General features: G+C 48.4%; 1 protein-coding gene and 1 long non-coding RNA gene across 2 annotated transcripts in view; one reads left to right on the top strand and one right to left on the bottom strand.

The window, feature by feature from the left end:
- Nucleotides 1–10,652: 10,652 nt before the first annotated feature.
- Nucleotides 10,653–17,275, bottom strand: LOC310684080 (protein NKG7-like). Its single transcript, XM_083454546.1, has 4 exons — nucleotides 16,933–17,275; nucleotides 15,672–15,818; nucleotides 13,396–13,509; nucleotides 10,653–10,887 (listed from the first exon to the last, which is right to left on the bottom strand). The coding sequence occupies exons 1-4, from the start codon at nucleotides 17,096–17,098 to the stop codon at nucleotides 10,847–10,849; spliced, it is 468 nt and encodes a 155-aa protein (XP_083310672.1). The 5' UTR covers nucleotides 17,099–17,275; the 3' UTR covers nucleotides 10,653–10,846.
- Nucleotides 17,276–18,507: 1,232 nt separating this feature from the next.
- Nucleotides 18,508–18,770, top strand: part of LOC310684869 — a 34,679-nt gene continuing 34,416 nt past the window's right edge. Inside the window, exon 1 of the long non-coding RNA XR_014514904.1 lies at nucleotides 18,508–18,762. This is a non-coding gene — a long non-coding RNA (uncharacterized lncRNA). The remainder of the gene's footprint in view (nucleotides 18,763–18,770) is intronic.

Genomic DNA, 18,770 nt, shown 5'->3' with positions numbered 1-18,770 from the left:
ATTGCTAGGTCAGTTTTAAAAAATAAAATAAAATAAAATAAAATTGGCATGCAGGGTGGTTGTTCCAGGCTGCCCCTTCCATTTCAGTTGGAGAGCTTCAGATCCTGGGCTCTGGACGCTCAGCTATAGCCGGATTTTCTGGAGCTCCTGTGGCGCTTTGGCAACAATTGATAATTAAGAGGAGGAGTAGCTTACATTTCCCCTTCTGCTTTCAGGTCTTATGAGAAGGCCTGGACTGATTTCTTAGCGTTTAGCTGGCAGTCCTCGGCCATTCAGAGGAACTTGCCTCCATTCTCTGAGCAGGACCTGCAGTAATTCACCCACCTGCTGCAGATCGGATGCACTGTTAAAACTATCAGAATTCAGTCCGCTGCAATGTCTGCTGGAGTAAAGCTTTAATTTTTCAGAGACTCTCCTAAAAGTGTGTCGTGCGCAGGGTCTCGGAAGGTTGGTAAAGGCTCCAGCCTTCACAGGACTGCAGGCAGGAAGCCGGTCAATCTTGACCTATGCAGTATCCGCAACAAGTTAATACTTGTCTCCTGGTTCTAGTTCTAGACGAGACTTCTTTCAGTATTCCATTGTAATTTTGGTGTACTGAGGGTTGGGGAAATTGTGTTGGAGCCAGCACGGGGCTGAGAGTTTGGAGGCTTATTGCCTCTGGATTTTTCCTTATCTGCTTTGGAGCTTGTCATAAGTGTCTGGAGCTCTAAGTCAGACCTAGTGGGCAGCGTTGCCATCATAGGGGTTCCAGTCACAGATAAGGTGAGCCCTTGCCCTGTTATTGTATACTAGAAATATTTGGCTTTTCGTTCCCCTGGGGGCTGGCTCGATTCTAGAAGTTGCTGGTTCTCGTGGGTTGCTCCTTCGGGATATATGTGTTTCCCTTTTGGAGTTGAGACTTGTAGTGCGCAACTCCACAAACTGACCAGCTGGGTCGGGGGGAGGTTGTCCGCCTCCCAGTGACTGGGGTGGTGGGCCGTTCCCAGTCAAGGATGTAAGGAAGTACTTGACCTTGAGACCTCCTGGGGACAGCCCCCTACTCATGCAATAAAATGGTCACCCTTTGGCGCGACACCAGTTCACATAAGTCATACGTAAAGCCATCTCTGCTTGTGGGATCTCGGCCTCTGGTTTCGCTCCTCATTCCTTCGCATAGGTGCAGTGACTATGGCAGCCCATTGGGGCTTCTCAGCTGCCAGGATCAAGGATTTGGGGAGATGGAAATCGTATGCTTTCAAGGGTTATGTGCGAAACAAAATGCTGAGTTTGGTACTAATGCTTGTTGTTTCAACCCTTGTAGATCCCATGCTGGTCCGCGTCTGGATAGTGGGACACAGCATCGTTCATTGGGCTGGCAGCAGAGCGAGGCAGTCTGCAAGGGGAGCGTGTCTCGGCCTCCCACAGCACGTGCAAGTGTCATGGTTTTCCAGACGCGGAATGTCTTGGGGAGAGTTTATGCCGCTGATTGGTCACCGGCTGCTCTCAGACCTCCCCCCCTATGGCCATAGTGGTGCAGCTGGGAAAAAAATGATGTGGCAACTATTGATTGCCTTGCTTTGTGCACCTCAATCCAAAAGGGATTTGGAGGCATTGGCAGCCTTAGTACCTTCAGTGAGAATAATTTGGTCTCACCGGTTGCAGAGGCAAACCTGGCGCGGTGTTCCCGCCCGGAGGCCGCTGAAAGGGCCAGGAAGCGCATTAACTCTGCTGTTTGCGTGAAGGTATTGGAGCTGGGTGGTTTGGTGATTTCGCACCCAGACATTAATTTTAAGGCTGAGGCCCTTTACCGGGCAGATGGAGTGCACCTCTCCGATTTGGGGAATGATGTTTGGCTGGATGTGGTGGCTACTAAATTGGGTTCCTGGTTGGGTTTGTGAGTGGTTGGCGGCGAGCGTTAGAGCTCGTGTGGCGGTTAGGCATTGGTTATAATATGCTGGTGGTGGAGGGGGCTGAACAGGCGGTGCCTGCCCCTCCTATTGCGATGAAGGGAATTCCGTTAAAGGAATCCTGGGGCTTGCCATGATTTCGTCCAATCCCTGTTATGGGACCAGGGCCGCCCAATCCCTGTTATGGGAATCCCTGTTATGGGACCAGGGCCGCCCAATCCCTGTTATGGGAATCCCTGTTATGGGACCAGGGCCGCCCAATCCCTGTTATGGGAATCCTTGTTATAGGACCGGGCAGGCAAGCTTTCGGGGAGCTGCTGGGGAGAGCGGCGTGGGTCCGACGCTTAGCTCAGGTGACCCCCCAGTTTGACTTTCTCTTCTACTGGCTACCGATCGGACCTCGGGATGCCAGTTCTGTCCCAGGCGGGGGGACAGATAGTCATAACCAATGTCTAAACAACCACTCACTGATTTTGTATTTTAATAAAGTTGTGGCCAAAATAGTGCCCAAAAAACCAAAACTAAATTACGTGTTATGTGTGAAGTTATTTGAGGGGTGGCCTGGGGACCTACACGCGCAAAGCGTGTTCTCCAATAAATGAGAGCACGTGTTGCGGTGTGGGCCACCGGGCCAGGCCTCTTGTTGCCAGGCTGGTTAATAGTTATTGCCTGGCATCTGTGATTGGATAACCGGGTTGCTGGGGCAAATTGTATGTTGCAAATTGAGTGGGTGGGACCATAGTCTTTAAATATTGGTGCACTCTGGTTTCTCTTTCTCTTTGCAGAGTGCATCGGATCACCCGCCCACCCGCCCTCTTTTCCGGTTGACCTTGCTTTGCCTGTCATGGGGGTCGTCTGCCTTGGCGCAGGGGCCTAGTAGGAATTTTGCCATTTGGTGATTGGCTGTGCCATTTGGTTTTTGCCTACTACTCTGCAATTCGTCACAACTTGTAAGGTTGCGGTTAGGCATTGGTTATAATATGCTGGTGGTGGAGGGGGCTGAACAGGCGGTGCCTGCCCCTCCTATTGCGATGAAGGGAATTCCGTTAAAGGAATCCTGGGGCTTGCCATGATTTCGTCCAATCCCTGTTATGGGACCAGGGCCGCCCAATCCCTGTTATGGGAATCCCTGTTATGGGACCAGGGCCGCCCAATCCCTGTTATGGGAATCCCTGTTATGGGACCAGGGCCGCCCAATCCCTGTTATGGGAATCCTTGTTATAGGACCGGGCAGGCAAGCTTTCGGGGAGCTGCTGGGGAGAGCGGCGTGGGTCCGACGCTTAGCTCAGGTGACCCCCCAGTTTGACTTTCTCTTCTACTGGCTACCGATCGGACCTCGGGATGCCAGTTCTGTCCCAGGCGGGGGGACAGATAGTCATAACCAATGTCTAAACAACCACTCACTGATTTTGTATTTTAATAAAGTTGTGGCCAAAATAGTGCCCAAAAAACCAAAACTAAATTACGTGTTATGTGTGAAGTTATTTGAGGGGTGGCCTGGGGACCTACACGCGCAAAGGTTTTAAGCCCACTTCACAGACTTCACTTATAGTACATATCCATGATGCTTTAATGATACACAAAGTGTGAATGCAACTGTTGTGTGTTCAGACCCAGAGACCTCCCCCCTAAATAAAGTCACACTTGACTCAAATTTTAGTTTTGGTTTTTGGCAGAATTTAGGCTACAACTTTATTGATTACATGGGACGCGGGTGGCGCTGTGGGTAAAAGCCTCGGCGCCTAGGGCTTGCCGATCGAAAGGTCGGCGGTTCGAATCCCCGAGGCGGGGTGCGCTCCCGTTGCTCGCTCCCAGCGCCTGCCAACCTAGCAGTTCGAAAGCACTCTCGGGTGCAAGTAGATAAATAGGGACCGCTTACTAGCGGGAAGGTAAACGGCGTTTCCGTGTGCGGCTCTGGCTCGCCAGAGCAGCGATGTCACGCTGGCCACGTGACCCGGAAGTGTCTCCGGACAGTGCTGGCCCCCGGCCTCTTGAGTGAGATGGGCGCACAACCCTAGAGTCTGTCAAGACTGGCCCGTATGGGCAGGGGTACCTTTACCTTTACTTTTTTTATTGATTACAGAAGGTGAGTGTAGCGCCAGGCTCCGCAACCAGGAGCGCTCAGGGCCAAACCCCAATTTTTACATCAAATAAAGAAAGAAGGCACATAATGAAGACAAACATATTTGGCAGCTTTGTGCACAACTGAGAGACATTTATGGAATCTTGGAGAAATAAAGCACCCTCATCAGCCAATATGAGATAGGCTTTGTTCTGAGGTTTGCAATGGAATCTGATAGCATGATAATTTTTTATTATCTTTGCTTCTGACTGCAGTGTTGCACATCTGGTGTTTTCTTTATTTATTTCTCGTGTAACGATATTTATATACTGCTTGGTTGTAACGAAAAAACCTCTAAGCAGTTTACAGAAGAATAAAACATTAAAATGATCAATTAAAAAGCCATCTAGTGCAAGTATTTTTTTAAAAAAAGTTCAAAAGATGATTAAAAATCAACAGCAGCGAAAAAGAGATAAAATATATGCAACTGCTAAATGTACTGTACATCTAGCAAATATTTGACATAAATGTGTGAGTCACCTGCAATATAAGGGCTGAAACTTTTTACAACATAGAGATAAGTAAGTACAAAAACCTACCAGCATTTGAAGTTCAGCCTGCTGTGAGAGTCACACAGGGCATCAATAAAACAGGTCCTGACCTCGATGAGGAAGTTTCATTGAAATGAAGGCGATTTAAGCACCATGTTACTTCACTCTGACCCTTTATTATATTTTTCACTCTGACTTATAAAGGCCCATTTAGCTAGGCTTCTAGATTAAGGCACATTGCGCTCTACGACCTACCAAAGGGCAAGCCTAGATGACATTTTTTTCGCAGAGTTAGCAACTGCGTGGAAGCTTTTTGAAAAGTGCGAGGGAGAAGGAATCTGAAACAGGGATGTCAGAGAGTTCGCTCAGAGATGGAAACAGCAGCAAATGTTGCTGCAATCTGACTGCTCGCCGGAGATCAGGAATGGAAATTTTGCGAGAGAAGACAAGCAATGCTTGCTATCATCGTTTTCTGGGTTTGCAGTGGTTACTTAAGTAATTACATTGTTTTGTGTGTTGTTTTAGATGTTCTTTTCCATTGAAATTGATTATGTAACTAATGACATTAATCCATTATGATTCTACGATTAACCACGTCCGTTCTGGCGGCAGAAGATAGCAAGCCAGACAGCGGAGGTTTTCTCTGAAGCCGAACTGCAGAAACAGCCCTGGTGGCAACAAACACAGAGGAGGAGGGGAAATGCTTTGTGCCTGAGTGGGGATTCGAACCCTGGTCTCCCAGCTCCTGGTCCGACATTCTAACCGCTATGACACACTGGCTCTCCCTTTGCTCCCCTATTTGTATATTTTATGAAATCAAACCAGACTGGATAAAAAGCGTCTTTTATCATCCTTGCCATTTCACATGAAGAAGGCTGTCAGTGGCTGCTAGTCACAATGGCCATGCACTATGATGGCTGCAGGAGCGTAGAAAAAATAGCACTGAATACTGCTAGAGTAGGTAAAACCTCAGCGCCTAGGACTTGCCGATCGTCAGGTCGGCAGTTCAAATCCCCGCAGCGGGGTGCACTCCCGTTGCTCGGTCCCAGCGCCTGCCAACCTAGCAGTTCGAAAGCACGTCAAAGTGCAAGTAGATAAATAGGGACCGCTTACTAGCGGGAAGGTAAACAGCATTTCCGTGTGCTGCGCTGGCTCGCCAGATGCAGCTTGTGACGCTGGCCACGTGACCCGGAAGTGTCTTTGGACAGCGCTGGCCCCCGGCCTCTTAAGTTAGATGGGCGCACAACCCCAGAGTCGGACACGACGGGCCCGTATGGGCAGGGGTACCTTTACCTTTGCTACTGCTAGAGATGGAAACAGAAGAACCTTTTGATGAGAAACCTTCTGCGTTGCCTCAAAATGTATTTGGGGTATTGCTGAGGCTGTAAAGAGAGATTTGCATTTTGGTTCCCTGGAAGAGAATCCGGAAAAATCAAGTCCCACCTTCACATACTGCCTGCATCTGTAATATGCTTGAGAAATAAAGATACCATTTGGATTGTCAGAATTCTATATATGCATAGGCTTCATTTTACTGCGGATTAGAACAAACAGGTCAGACACTTTGAAGTACGGATATACTTTCTGATTCTGATGTTATGAACCGTACAGGGAGGGGGAAATGGTTGTAAAGGCAGGCTTAATTTAACGGCACAACCTGGACTGTTGTGCCTACATTAAGTAGGTTTCATTTCATTTCCAGACTGTCCCAGTTGCTCTCATTGAGGGGGTGATATTCAGTGCACTGCCCGCCCACGACTCCCAAGCCTACCCTGAGACTTCGGGGTAAGGGGAGGAGCTGTGCCGCTGTGCCCCCTTCGTTTTGACAGCTTGGGATAAGCTTGGGTGTCACTGGCAGGCAGCGCGCCAAATGTCCACCATAGGCAGCTCGCTCTGCCCCCGTGGGAGGCTCACTCCGCCCCCGGCTGCAGGGCGCATGTGCCGCTCTGGGCACCCTAGAGGCTATCCCGCGCCTGGAAGGGCACCCTCCATGCCACGCCCCCCTCTGAAGCATGCCCGCCCTGGGCAGCGCGGCCATATGCTCTGCCGCTGGATGGCTGTGCCCCTGAATACCAGTTGCAAGTGGGAGCAGTGCTACTTCCTGCTTGCTTTCAAAGTCTCCAAGAGGCAATCCTGTTACAAAAGGGTGTGAGTTTTTTATTGCCTCCCTGTTAAGCACACGACCTATGAGGCTCACCAACAGTTTTATAAGGGCTCCTCTTGTAACTGTCACAGAAGCGTGATCTGCAAACATTAGCAGCTGCTACTGCTGCTTATCACCGCACTGTAAAAAGCCAGAGCTGCTGTTTGCAGCTCAGCTGAAGTCACAGGAGAAAGCCAAGCTTCCCGCCTCCGTTTTTCGCTTTTGCAGATCACAATATGGTTCATCCAAAGCACATGTAGGTAGCAATGGGGGAGAGATTCAGTTCAGTTCACCTTTAGTTCAATGTCTTTATAAACGGCTTGAATGAAGGCATTGAGGAGATGCTCATCAAATTTGGAGATGGCACCAAACCAGAAGGGGTAGCCAATGACAGAATATGGATTCAAGATGACCTTAACAGATTGGAGAACTGGGCTAAAACTTAGAAAGCGATATTCAATAGGGGCAAATGTAAAGTTCTATACTTAGGAAGAACCAGCTGCACAAATCTAAGATGGGAGACACCTGGCTTACCAGTAGTACATGTAAAAAGGATCTAGGAGTCTTAGTAGACGACAAGCTTAAATGAGTCAAGAGTGTGAGGCAGCAGCAGCAGCAAAAAAAAAAAAAGAGGGGGAATGATCTTCAAAGTAGCATCAACTGAAGTATAGTGCCCAGAATATGTGCAGAGCTGGGCAACCAAGATGATCAAGGGTCTGGAAACCAAGCCTTATGAGGAGCACTTGAAGGGCCTGGGTATGTTTATCCTAGAAAAGATAAGCCTGAGAGAAGATATGATTTTGTTGTTGCTTAGTCTTTTAGTCATGTCAGACTCTTCATGACCCCATGGACCAGAGGACTCCAAGTACTCCTGTCTTCCACTGCCTCCCGCAGTTTGGTCAAACTCACGTTGGTAGCTTTGAGAACACTGTCCAACCATCTCGTCCTCTGTCGTCCCCTTCTCCTTGTGCCCTCCATCTTTCCCAACATCAGGGTCTTTTCCAGGGAGACTTCTCTTCTCATGAGGTGGCCAAACTATTGGAGCCTTGGCTTCAGGATCCGTCCTTCCAGTAGCACTCAGGGCTGATTTCCTTAAGAATGGAGAGGTTTGATTCATTTCTTCCCCTTCTATTTGCCAGGAGGTGATGGGCCCAGTGGCCATGATCTTTGTTTTTTTGATGTTGAGACTCCTTAGGGTAGTGATAAAGCGGTATATCAAATTCAAACTCTTCTTCTCCAGATGTTTTTGGCCTACAACTCCCATGATCCCTAGCTAACAGGACCAGTGGTCAGGGATGGTGGGAATTGTAGTCCCAAAACATCTGGAGGGCCACGTTTGCCTATGCCTGGTGTAAAGAGTTTATGGCTAATGTGTGATGTTTCTTCAGGAGACATGCTGATGCAAAAATGACTTTTTGCAAGCAGAACTGTTGCATGTTTCATTCCTATCTGTATCTATATCAACAGTTATATGGGTTGTTGCTTTTTTCCACAGTAGGGGACTGAAGGACCATGATCCGCCCCACAAACTTAGCCGTGAAGTACAGCTCAAGGTACTTTCTGTCAGTATTTTCATCCCTCCCATTGCAAGGATCACCAGATCATGTTTGTTTTTACTTTCTGTCTGTGAGAAAGGAGGGGGTTACTCCTCCAGACTTCCGTCCCTAGTACTGTGCGCTTTTTCTTTGATCTGTCTGGACTCTAGAGACAGAATGGCAGTATGAGAGCTGTTTCTCTCATACATGTTTGTTATGTTCTTTTATTTGTTTAATCAGTAGAAATAAATTAGGCATCCTACAAAACCTCCACAGCTTTGCTTCCATTACTCTGCTGCTTTTGAGGTGCTCACATCAGCAAATGTGAGTCCACGGCACCAGGGCCTATTCCTCGGGAATGTTGTGTTGCTGTTCCTGCGTTCCTGTGATCAGAAAGTCAGTGAAGGTGCTCCCGTCACCCAGCCCAAGCAGGCGCTGAAGACGTGGACTGAACATGGGCGCACAGAAACTTTCCAATGCCACATTCCTAGCCCAAGACAGAGAATACCTTACCTGATAGCTCTTTTATTCCAACATTGGCACATGAATCAGAAACGCAAAGTATCCTCAGCCCTGCCTTACATGCTGATGTCCTAACCAGGTAGATGAGCCCATGGAAATGAGTTGTAGCAGAAAGCTGGCGAAAGAGGAAACTGCCAGGGTAATTTCCATGCAGTTCAGCTTGACTGTAAGCTCTGTGACTGGGCAGTGCAATTGTGAGGATGAATCCAGTGGAAGGAGTAAAGGTAAAAGTAAAGGGACCCCTGACCATTAGGTCCAGTCGTGGCTGACTCTGGGGTTGCGGTGCTCATCTCGCTTTATTGGCCAAGGGAGCTGGCGTACAGTTTCCAGGTCATGTGGCCAGCATGACAAAGCTGCTTCTGGTGAACCAGAGCAGCGTACCGAAACGGCGTTTACCTTCCCCCTGGAGTGGTACCTATTTATCTACTTGAACTTTGACGTGCTTTCAAACTCCTAGGTTGGCAGGAGCAGGGACTGAGCAACGGGAGCTCACCCCGTCGCGGGGATTCAAACCGCCGACCTTCTGATCGGCAAGTCCAAGGCTCTGAGACATTTGTCTTATTCTAGATTGGTCGCTGCCTGGTTTTTTTTGGGGGGGTGTTGCCTTTCTGAAGTGCCCCCAGCTCAGCCAGTGGTGAAGCTGCACATCTGGTGAGAGGCCGACAGCAGACTGTGCTGTCATAAACAGAAGGTGTCATCAGGCTGTCCACACTGCGATTGGCCAGGTAGGTACAAAACCTTTGATCCCCTAGATGTTGCTGAACTACAACTCCCATCAGCCCCAGCAAGCATGACCTGTGGCCATGGGAGATGTGATTCAGAACTCAGCCTAAATGAATTTATTATTGCATTCAATATACTTTGGGTTTTCTGGATGGTTTGTAAGTAAACATCAGCATTTTTGAATCTTTTTTTTAAAACACACACACACACACACATTCAATATTAATATATTTTGGCTTCTCTAAAAGTACTGCAAGGGGAGAAACTGTGCCTCCCCTGCTCTCTTAAGTGGTATCTTAGGAAGATGGGATAATATCTGGTGATTCTGAAATAACCTCAAATGATCATTGACCATGTAAGCTTCAGCATAAGGATCCTTACTCTGGTATGCATCTTTACAGAGTAAGCAAATCTGCTAGTTAAAATGCTTTTTCAACATTTACTTTAATATTCATGAAATCATGTAATGTTCTCCTGAATTTAACTTTCTTTTTGGTTTTATTCTTCTTGGGTTTTTCCCCATGGGTCACTGAAAGTAACTAGGGTTAGTTCTCCCTTTCCCCATTTTTCTAAATATATATATATATATTCCCCCTCTTGAAAATAGGGTATAATTTCATGTTGTTCTTTGCTCCTGGTCTTATTAGGTATCACCAGGAAATGCAGCTGGTGGGAAGGTGGGAAGAGAGCCCTTTTCTTTTCTTTTCTTTTTTCTTCCTCCCAGCCACACTTCCCACAACTGGTGGAATATTTTGGAGACAGCTTTCCCACAGCTTTCCCTCTCTGCACAGCGCCCCTTCAGCGAAGCGGGAGGAGAAATGGAAGGGCCTCTGCCTCTCCTGCCGCTTCGCTGAAGGGGCTCTGTGCAGAGAGGGAGAGAATATTTTTTTCTTGTTCTCCTCTAAAACTAGATGCATCTTATGGCCGCGTGCGTCTTATAGAGTGAAAAATACGGTATATAACCAGTGCAGTTGGGAGCATTTCAGCCTGCCATCTTGAATTAAAATGGCAGGCGGCAGTTTCCAAACATTGACCAAAAGCAGCACCTCATTCTTGGAAATCACTGTGGCACATCTGGCAACATCTTCTTCAGTTTGGACCATTGTGTTCTACTATCTGGATTGAAAATGGTGCCCGGTGGTATCCTGACAGACAAAAGTTGGCTCCTGCTTTTTGGTGACAATATCATTAGAAGCGTTCGAACTCACAGAGGACAAAGGGACAAACCACTTTCCAAAATATATAGCAATAATATTATAATTGGGGGGGGGGGGCAAATAATGCATCAATTCTGCCACTAAGGAAAAAATACAGCCTCTTCTTCCAGGTCCAGCTCGCCCCCAGTACAGGCTATCTTTGCACCACACCTTATCAATGTAGCTTCAGACATCATCGGAAATGGCAGAACAGTCACATCCTCTTGTTCAGTCTAACATCGCAGTATCCAGTACTAAAGCAGTCCCACCTGTCAGGAGAGAAAAAGGATTGGTTAAGGCGGTAGGTGGAGCAGAATGATACACCGTCTGAGACATGTGGATCTGTGACCCCAGCAATATCTCTCTGGCTCACAGGATCATGCTCTGATCCTCCAAACTCTACCATTCTGACAGGCCAAAATGCAACCCAATAGTGCTAGGGCTAATCCAATCTAGTACTAGTCCAACTTAAAGATGTTGACATCTCCAAGTAGAATATCTTTGGATAGGTCTATTTTCTTCTGCATAGTTGGTGCATTTTGAGCCTTCCACAAGCTGCTAGTCCTGGATATACCAGATATACCATACTTTTCCGTGTATAAGAGAAGGTTTTTTCCTTCAAAAATCATGTTGAAAATTGGGGGTAGTCTTATACATGGGTAATGCATTGTGGGGACGTGGGACTGGTTGCTGCCACGAGTCGGAGAATGTTATTGGTGGCTGCGTCAAGGGCCGGTGTTGATTAGCTGTCGTTGTGGCAATTGGTCGGCCTTTTGCTGCTTTTTTCGGCAAGGGGGCAGAGGATAGGTGGCTTTTGCAGTGCCAGCAGCAGCAGATTAAGGAACATATGCATTTCCCACCAAATAAATAGGCTAGCTTGATAGCCTTGGTGCATTTCTATAGATGGTGCTGCGCAATTAAAAATAAATCTAATTGAAGCTTTTGGGTGGCCATTCGAGCGCACCAAGAACATGCGAGGCACTGAGATAAACGGCTGATTAAATAGCCGGCCTCCTGTGCTGAAAGCTACTCTCTTCTGGTGGTCAGGGAGTGTTTGCAAAGTCCTGTATGCAAGGTTGGGGCAGACCCAGCAACCCTCCACCTGATCTCCCTGGGAAACGTGCCGGGGGGGGGGGGCTTTGTAACGACGATCCCCTAATTAGCACCTTTCCCCCAGCCCTGTGGAGGAGGAGGGGAGCGGGAGGCACGTTTGGACGTGCAGGTAGAAGTTTCCCACATGCAGCGTTTGCACAGGGTTTCCGAGAGGGTTGCCTTGTGATGGCTTTTACAGTCCTGGTGAGTCCGAGGCTGGACCGAGACAGGAGGGGGAAAAGGAGGGCGAAGCAACAGCGGCGCAGCGAGAGGATCAAAGCGTGGGCTTCAAAGACCCCTCTGCAACCACTGAGGGTAAAGCTCAACAACTTTGAAGAATCTCCCCACCACCATTTTTGAAATTTTTAGTCCCCCAAAATAGGGGGAGTCTTATACAAGGGGGCATCTTATAGACAGAAAAGTACGGTAACTGGAAATGTCTAGGGATGGATGAGGCCCTTTTTCATGTGCCTCCTTCACAAGAGGTCTGGAGTGTGGGAACAAGAGAACGGGCCTTTTCTGTGGTGGCTCTTTGATTGCAGAATGCTCTCTCTAGAGAGACTCGCCTGGCGCCCTCATTACATGTCTTTAAGCACCAGTCAAAAACATTCCTCTTTACTTAGGCCTATGGCTATTAAATAATCTATGGTCCATGAAAGTGTCAGGGAGAGGCCTGTTAATATGATGGCAGGGCTGGAGGAGTGAAGCAGGGTCTTGAAGGCGGCAGAGCAGAATGAAGCACACATTGCTGCCCCTTCTTTGTTCTGGAGGTGCCTCCCCCCCCCCCCGCAGTTGTGGGTGGGGGCTGGGCCAAGCCAGGGGAGCAGCAAGCAGCCTTCAAGGTGCGGGACTGACTCAGTGCCACCTGCACGATGCCAGCCGAAGGGTGCGCGGCACTGGCAGTGGGGCGAGCGCTGCTCCAGACTGGCCACTCCGCCACTGCTGCACCTCAGGCTCGCCAAGTTGCAACTCCTCCAGCCGCACTCTGTGACCTACTCCTGCCCACGGGGGTCCCTGCTTGCTCTTGTCCCTCCCGCAGGGCCAGCGCCTCAACGCAGAAGAAGGGACTCGGCCGCAGACAAGCGCTTCTGGGAAACACCTCCTCTGGGAAGCACTGGGGAGGGCCAGAGTCCCCGCGTGGCCACAGCCCGGCTACCGCCATGAGTGTGCACCCCTCCCCAGCCCAGTGACTCCTTCACACAAGATGCTCAAATTAATTCATAACAGGTAGACAGTTAAGAGCTTCAACGGCGGGCACCTGGCACTCCCCAGAATTTTACGCTGGGGTACTCCGCACCCCTTGCACCCCTGGGTAATAACAGCCCTGACCCTTGTGGTTCCTTCCAGCTCTACGATTCTGTTATGTACTGAGTTGAGTAGGATGCAAAATGCAGCAGTCTGATTGGTCCTAGAACAATAGGATTTAGAATGCAGCAGTCTGATTGGTTCGCAGGAGCCACCCAATCCAACTTCAGGTGGAAGTGAATCCGCAACCTGACTGGCCTACAGGAGAACCCCAGAATTAGCCCATTGTGTAAATAATGTATATAAAGCAGACATTTCGGGGCAACTTCCATTCCTCACTACTATGAGCTGAATAAAGAGCATGAAATCCACACTCGACTCCAAGTATATTTCAGATTCTGTGAATACATTTCAGTATGTCCCATGCCATGCATACTCACCAGTTACAAGGCACAGAGGAATCGAGGCCCAGGCCACGTACAGGGACCACCCCGAATTATCAGTTGGTCGCATATGGCTGGTGAAGACGCATACAGAAATCAGAACAAATAAGCCTAGGAGCAAATAAAACTCCTTAGAGCCTCATATAGCCCAGGCTCCCTTTTCCCCCAGTGTCCATCTGATTCTTCTGAGAAACACGTAAGAAGAAGCACAGCTGATGTGTAAAGCAGAGCAACTGGTTCAATCCTGAGCTCATCCAAGCTGGAAATGTTTCCTGCCTTCATCCCTGGAGAACTGCTACCTGTCAGTGTAGAGAGAGTACCCATACCCTCCAACAGTCCTCAAGCGAAAATAGGGACATTTCTCACTCACACACCCAACTGACCGTCCCCAACCTCCCCAATTTTTGTTTCCCCACCCCCACTACACCACCAGGACACAACCCTGTCAGCCTTTGAGGAAGCGGCTTCCTCCCTCCGTTTGGCCGTGGATAAGTAGAACAAAGTGAAAATAGTCTCTTATCAGTTAAAGAGAATTTAATGCTCACAGTGAAAGAACAAAGACTCCATTCTCGGAAGAAAGGTGCTCCCAATTAAAGTTCCCACCCACTCCCCCCCAAGCCACCCCCATCACTTCCTCATCTGGCAAAGCTGATCTCTCAACCATTTGGTTTTCTGTGTAGCTACCTTATCTGCTCCTCTTGACCTTGGACTGAGCACTTGGACACTTTCCAGCGAAAGGGAGTCTGTTAATTCTCTCTCTCCCTGTTCTCCTCCTCCTAGCTGTTCCCTACTGAGTTCTGCCCAGCTGTTGTCTTCCAAGCGATTTCCCTCTGCAAACCACTGCTCCAAATCTACAATGCTCCACTGCTCCTGGGAATCTGCATCCTGGACACCATTCCTCATCAGAGTAGCTCTTCTCAGCCTGGTCTCTGACACACCCTCTGCTGTCCTGAGAAAACTCCTTAATCCCAATTTTACTGTATTCTTTGGCACATACCAGTACATAACTTTTAGAAAGGGGCAAGATTAGATGTGGATGCATGAGGCATTTATAAAAACAAATTCTAGGCTCTTTGCATTCCACTCTTCCCCCTCTTTCTTCCTGCCCACGGCAGCCCTGCCCTCTGCTTGCACCTCAGAGCTGGTGCATTACCTGGGCCTCAGCAGCGGCAGCCTCTCCTCCTCTTCACCCTCTCTCCAACAGCTGCTAAGAGCTGTCAAAGGGAGGAGGTTGGCAACCTCCATGGAGAGGCATGAGGTGCTCCCTTGCAGCCGCCATTTCTGCTTAGGGCAAGCACCAGCTCATCCTCCTCTCCAAGCTCAGTGGCAGCAGCAGTAGGGGAGGAAATAGAGACATTCCTGGATCAAATCAGAAGCCGGGATAGCTTTCATCATTCTGACACTGTCCCTGGGAAATAGGGACACTTGGAGGGTATGCGTTCTGGGCTGATTCAATATAAGGCTTCCTATGTTGAGCTCAGTAATAGTAACCCCCTATGCTTGCTTGACAGCCAGTATGGCATAGTTGTTGGAATGTTAGACTAGGACCCGGGAAACCAGGTTTCAGATTCCCCTCCACCATGAAACTCACTGGGTGACCTTGATCCAGTAAAAGCCTCTCAGCCCGCAGGGTTGTTGTGAGGGTGAGGCACATTGGAGAAAAAAGTTGGATAGCATAAATAAATTTCCTCTTCTTTTTCCAGTCACAATCTCAGAGGTTGCCAAACCTGTTGCAACCCTCTGATAGCCTTATCGTCCATGAATTTGCAGGATTCCCTTTTCAAGCCACCTAAGGGGTTGTAATCCTGTGCACATCTTTAAGGCCATCTAAGATTTATTTTTGCTGGATTTTGGGTGGTATCAGTCCTAATCAGAGGGGAACACCTTGTATTTAATAGACTTAAGTTTGCCATGTGTATCGATTTCAGCTTTCCATTTCAGCTCAAACCTTCTTGGCATAGGATCTGGGGAGTGGGGGGTTATTTTGTTTTATTTTTCCAAGTCAAGGAAGGGTTGGCTTTGAGTTAGTTACCAAACACGAAGGAACATAGGAAGCTGCCTTATGCTGAGTCTGAACCAATGACCTATCTCACCCAGTACTGCCTAAAGTGGCAGACAGCAGCTCTGGGGGACTGAGGCCAGGTCTCTCCTGGCCCTACATGGAGATGCTGAGGACTGGAGCTGAGACCTTCTCCGTGCAGAGCAGATGCTCTAGCCCTGAGCTACAGCTTGGCTGTCTATGGAAGCAGATGCTTATGACACCCCCACCATACCTGCAATGGTGCTGAATATTGTTGAGATCCTTGGTTTGGAGATGCAGCCAAAGGGGCACTGGAAGAAGATGGAAGTAATGCTAAGCAAAGAGAAGCTTCCAGCGAACAACGCCAACAACATCAAGGTTCGGGTAGCCTGCATGTATGCTAGATGGAGGAAAGAGAGAACAAAGGTTAAATGTGTCAATGGGACTGGACGATAGCGCAGCCAACTTCCCATGCAATATTTCCCTCCAGGGACAGAGAGGTCAGTTTTTATCTGCTCCCTCAGTGTTATCCCACTAAAGCGCACAAGATAAATTATGATCCCTCCTGATTTCACCTGCCCAGGGGCCTTCACTGGGTTTAATCTGGCACTGTGTGTGTGTCTGTGTAGCATTATCCCTAGTCACTCTGAACTATCAGCAGACTGAAGGACCAAACTGCAGGAAACGTTCAAAATGAAGAGGACTGAGGAAAGAAGCTTTAGGAACTGTCACCACCCAGCTCCCACAGAAGTATCTGAAGGACCATCTTGCTCTGAGGGGAAGAAAGAAGGAGCAGCTTTTTGCAAGCAAACAAGTTGTCTTAGCCACTCTATTGTAACATTAATATTTTGTAAAGTGGTGCTTCTTGTAATAAACTTATGAAAAGCGCTTTGTAAGGCCCGTCTGAAGAGCAGCACATACATAGCGTAAATCAGGGCTTTTTTTCAGCCAGATCTCACTTCCGTCACCTCTCAGGTGGGCACCATTGACACCATAAGAGACGAAGGCAGGCATTCATGGAGAGCTGTGGCACATCCTCTTCTAGAAAAATAGCACTAGGGTAATAAATAATAAGGCCAGGGTTGCGGGTGGTGCTGTGGGTTAAACCACAGAGCCTAGGACTTGCCGATCAGAAGGTCAGCGGCTTGAATCCCCGCGACGGGGTGAGCTCCTGTTGCTCGGTCCCAGTTCCTGCCCACCTAGCAGTTCGAAAGCATGTCAAAGTGCAAGTAGATAAATAGGTACCGCTCCAGCGGGAAGGTAAACGGTGTTTCCGTGTGCTGCTCTGGTTCGCCTGAAGCGGCTTAGTCATGCTGGTCCCATGACCCGGAAGCTGTACGCCAGCTCCTTCGGCCAATAAAGCAAGCTGAGCACCGCAACCCCAGAGTTGGTCACAACTGGACCTAACGGTCAGGGGTCCCTTTACCTTTACTAATAAATAATAAGAACAGCTCTAAGTCGCTTCAGGGTACCACACCTCCAGTACTCATAGCCCAAGGCAAAGACGAACTTACGTGGAACATGTATCCCAAACAACACACACTGTGTTCCATGGCAACCTGCCCACAGCCCCATGTGCGTATTGACACTCGTTAGCCAGTGCTGTGAGGACACAGCAGCGATGTGAAGCAGAAAGCAGATGACAGCAAAAATCTCTGTGATAACCTCCAGGCTGCACATTGATGGAAACGTCGGGTCTGCGACTGCAAAGCGGATTCGGGGTGATGAGCCCAGGGAAGGGAGATGTTCACGTTACTTCAGGCGTGCTGCTGACTGACCATCGGTGTGCGCTGTCCTGCTGAAGTGCCGCTTGCCCAGCCAATGGCCAACGGCCACTGCTCTGAAGTCGCACGTGTGACGTGATGCCTTCTGAACATTGTGCTGTCACAGATGATGTCATCAGGCAGTGTGCTCTGTCTTAGGCCCAGGCACTAGACCTTCTACTTTTGAGATGTCGCTGAAATACAGCCAGGGGCGCCGACATCAAGGGGGTCCAGCGTTGTGTGACATCATACGCACAACATCATGCACTGGGTGGAGGGTGCCAGGGGGCCGTTGCCTCAGGTACACAGTCGGGGGGGGGGGCTCAGGTCCCCCCCCCCGCAGAAATCCCCATTGCGCCCTGACAGTGGCAGGGGCTGCAAAGCACAGAAAGTAAAGATCGCCCTACATGCATCCTGCTCCTGTCTGGCGTGCCAGCACTTACCTGCTAGTGGCAGGAGATGGGAAGTACAGAGGGAGCAGGAAAGCGGCTGATTTCTTTGGAGCCCCCTCAATACTGGGAGGGCCTCACCCCCTGCCCTCAAATATTGAAGAGCCTTCAGCCCTCTATAGTTGGCGTCCCTGACTACAGCACAGCCTCAGTGAGAGATCATGGGAGCTATAAATCAGAACTCTGCCTAAATGTATTTATTATTATGGTCTCTTGTTGTTGTTGTTGTTGAAAAAATACATCCAATATTCATATACAGTCGTACCTTGGAAGTCAAATGAAATCCGTTCCGGAAGTAAGTTAGACTTCCAAAACGTTTGAAAAGCAAAGCGTGGCGTCTGATTGGCTGCAGGAAATTCTTGAAACTACTCTGAATGGACTTTGTGTGAATGGGGAGGAGTGCCAGGAAATGCATTGACAAGTGAGAAATGAATGAGTTATTACTGGGAACACATATAAACACTTGACAAACAAATCAGGGCGAGGCAGGATGAATGCTTGTTGTAATATGACTCACCAAGAAAGATCAGGATAGATGCTGAATGAAGACCGGATATGATCTAACCTCCACATAAGTTTTCTGCAAGTATATTGGGAGGAATAAATAGGCTATGTGTGGGAACCTTCTGTTAAAGAGAAAGTCACATCCAAGACGACTGATTCAAATGCCAAAGAACTGCTTTTCTCCCAAAACTTGCATGGGGGAGAGAAAGAGCCACATAGCAAGGGATGGAGAAGAGAGAGGTTCCATTGCTTCCTATGACTTTGCAGGGAAGTCTGCTGGGAGCAAAATTAGACCTCTTGATTCTAAATCCAAACCTACGCTTCTACCCTTAAAACCAGGCTGTCTTTTAGGCTTCAGAATCTGTGTCCTTTTATATATGGAATCTTATTTCTTTATTGTAGATTGATATGTTCTTGTAAAATTTTAATTTAAAAGACCAAATAAATAAATTTACAAAATAATAATAATAATGTTCATCATCATTCTTAACTGGTAATAGCAGCATACATTAAGCTAGTACAATACTTAAATCATCCTTCCCCCACCAATTTGAGAAGTTCTGTTGTACAGCATTCAGTAAATAACTTCCAGTTTCTTAACCACCTTGCTGGACTTATAACAATGCCAGTTTTGTC

This window comes from Podarcis tiliguerta, assembly GCF_965153285.1.
Source record: "Podarcis tiliguerta genome assembly, chromosome: 8".
NCBI lineage: Eukaryota > Metazoa > Chordata > Lepidosauria > Squamata > Lacertidae > Podarcis > Podarcis tiliguerta.
The sequence above is the reverse complement of the archived record's forward strand: the minus strand, read 5'-3'. Positions and strand labels throughout refer to the sequence as shown.

Excerpts from the sequence above, each read along its gene's own strand:
- LOC310684080 (XM_083454546.1), bottom strand. The coding sequence starts at position 17,098 with ATGTGCAGCCTGGAGGTTATCACAGAGATTTTTGCTGTCATCTGCTTT. Across the intron at positions 15,819-16,932 it reads GTTTGGGATACATGTTCCAC|CATACATGCAGGCTACCCGA; the intron begins GTAAGTTCGTCT and ends TCCTCCATCTAG. Across the intron at positions 13,510-15,671 it reads AATATTCAGCACCATTGCAG|GCTTATTTGTTCTGATTTCT; the intron begins GTATGGTGGGGG and ends ATTTGCTCCTAG.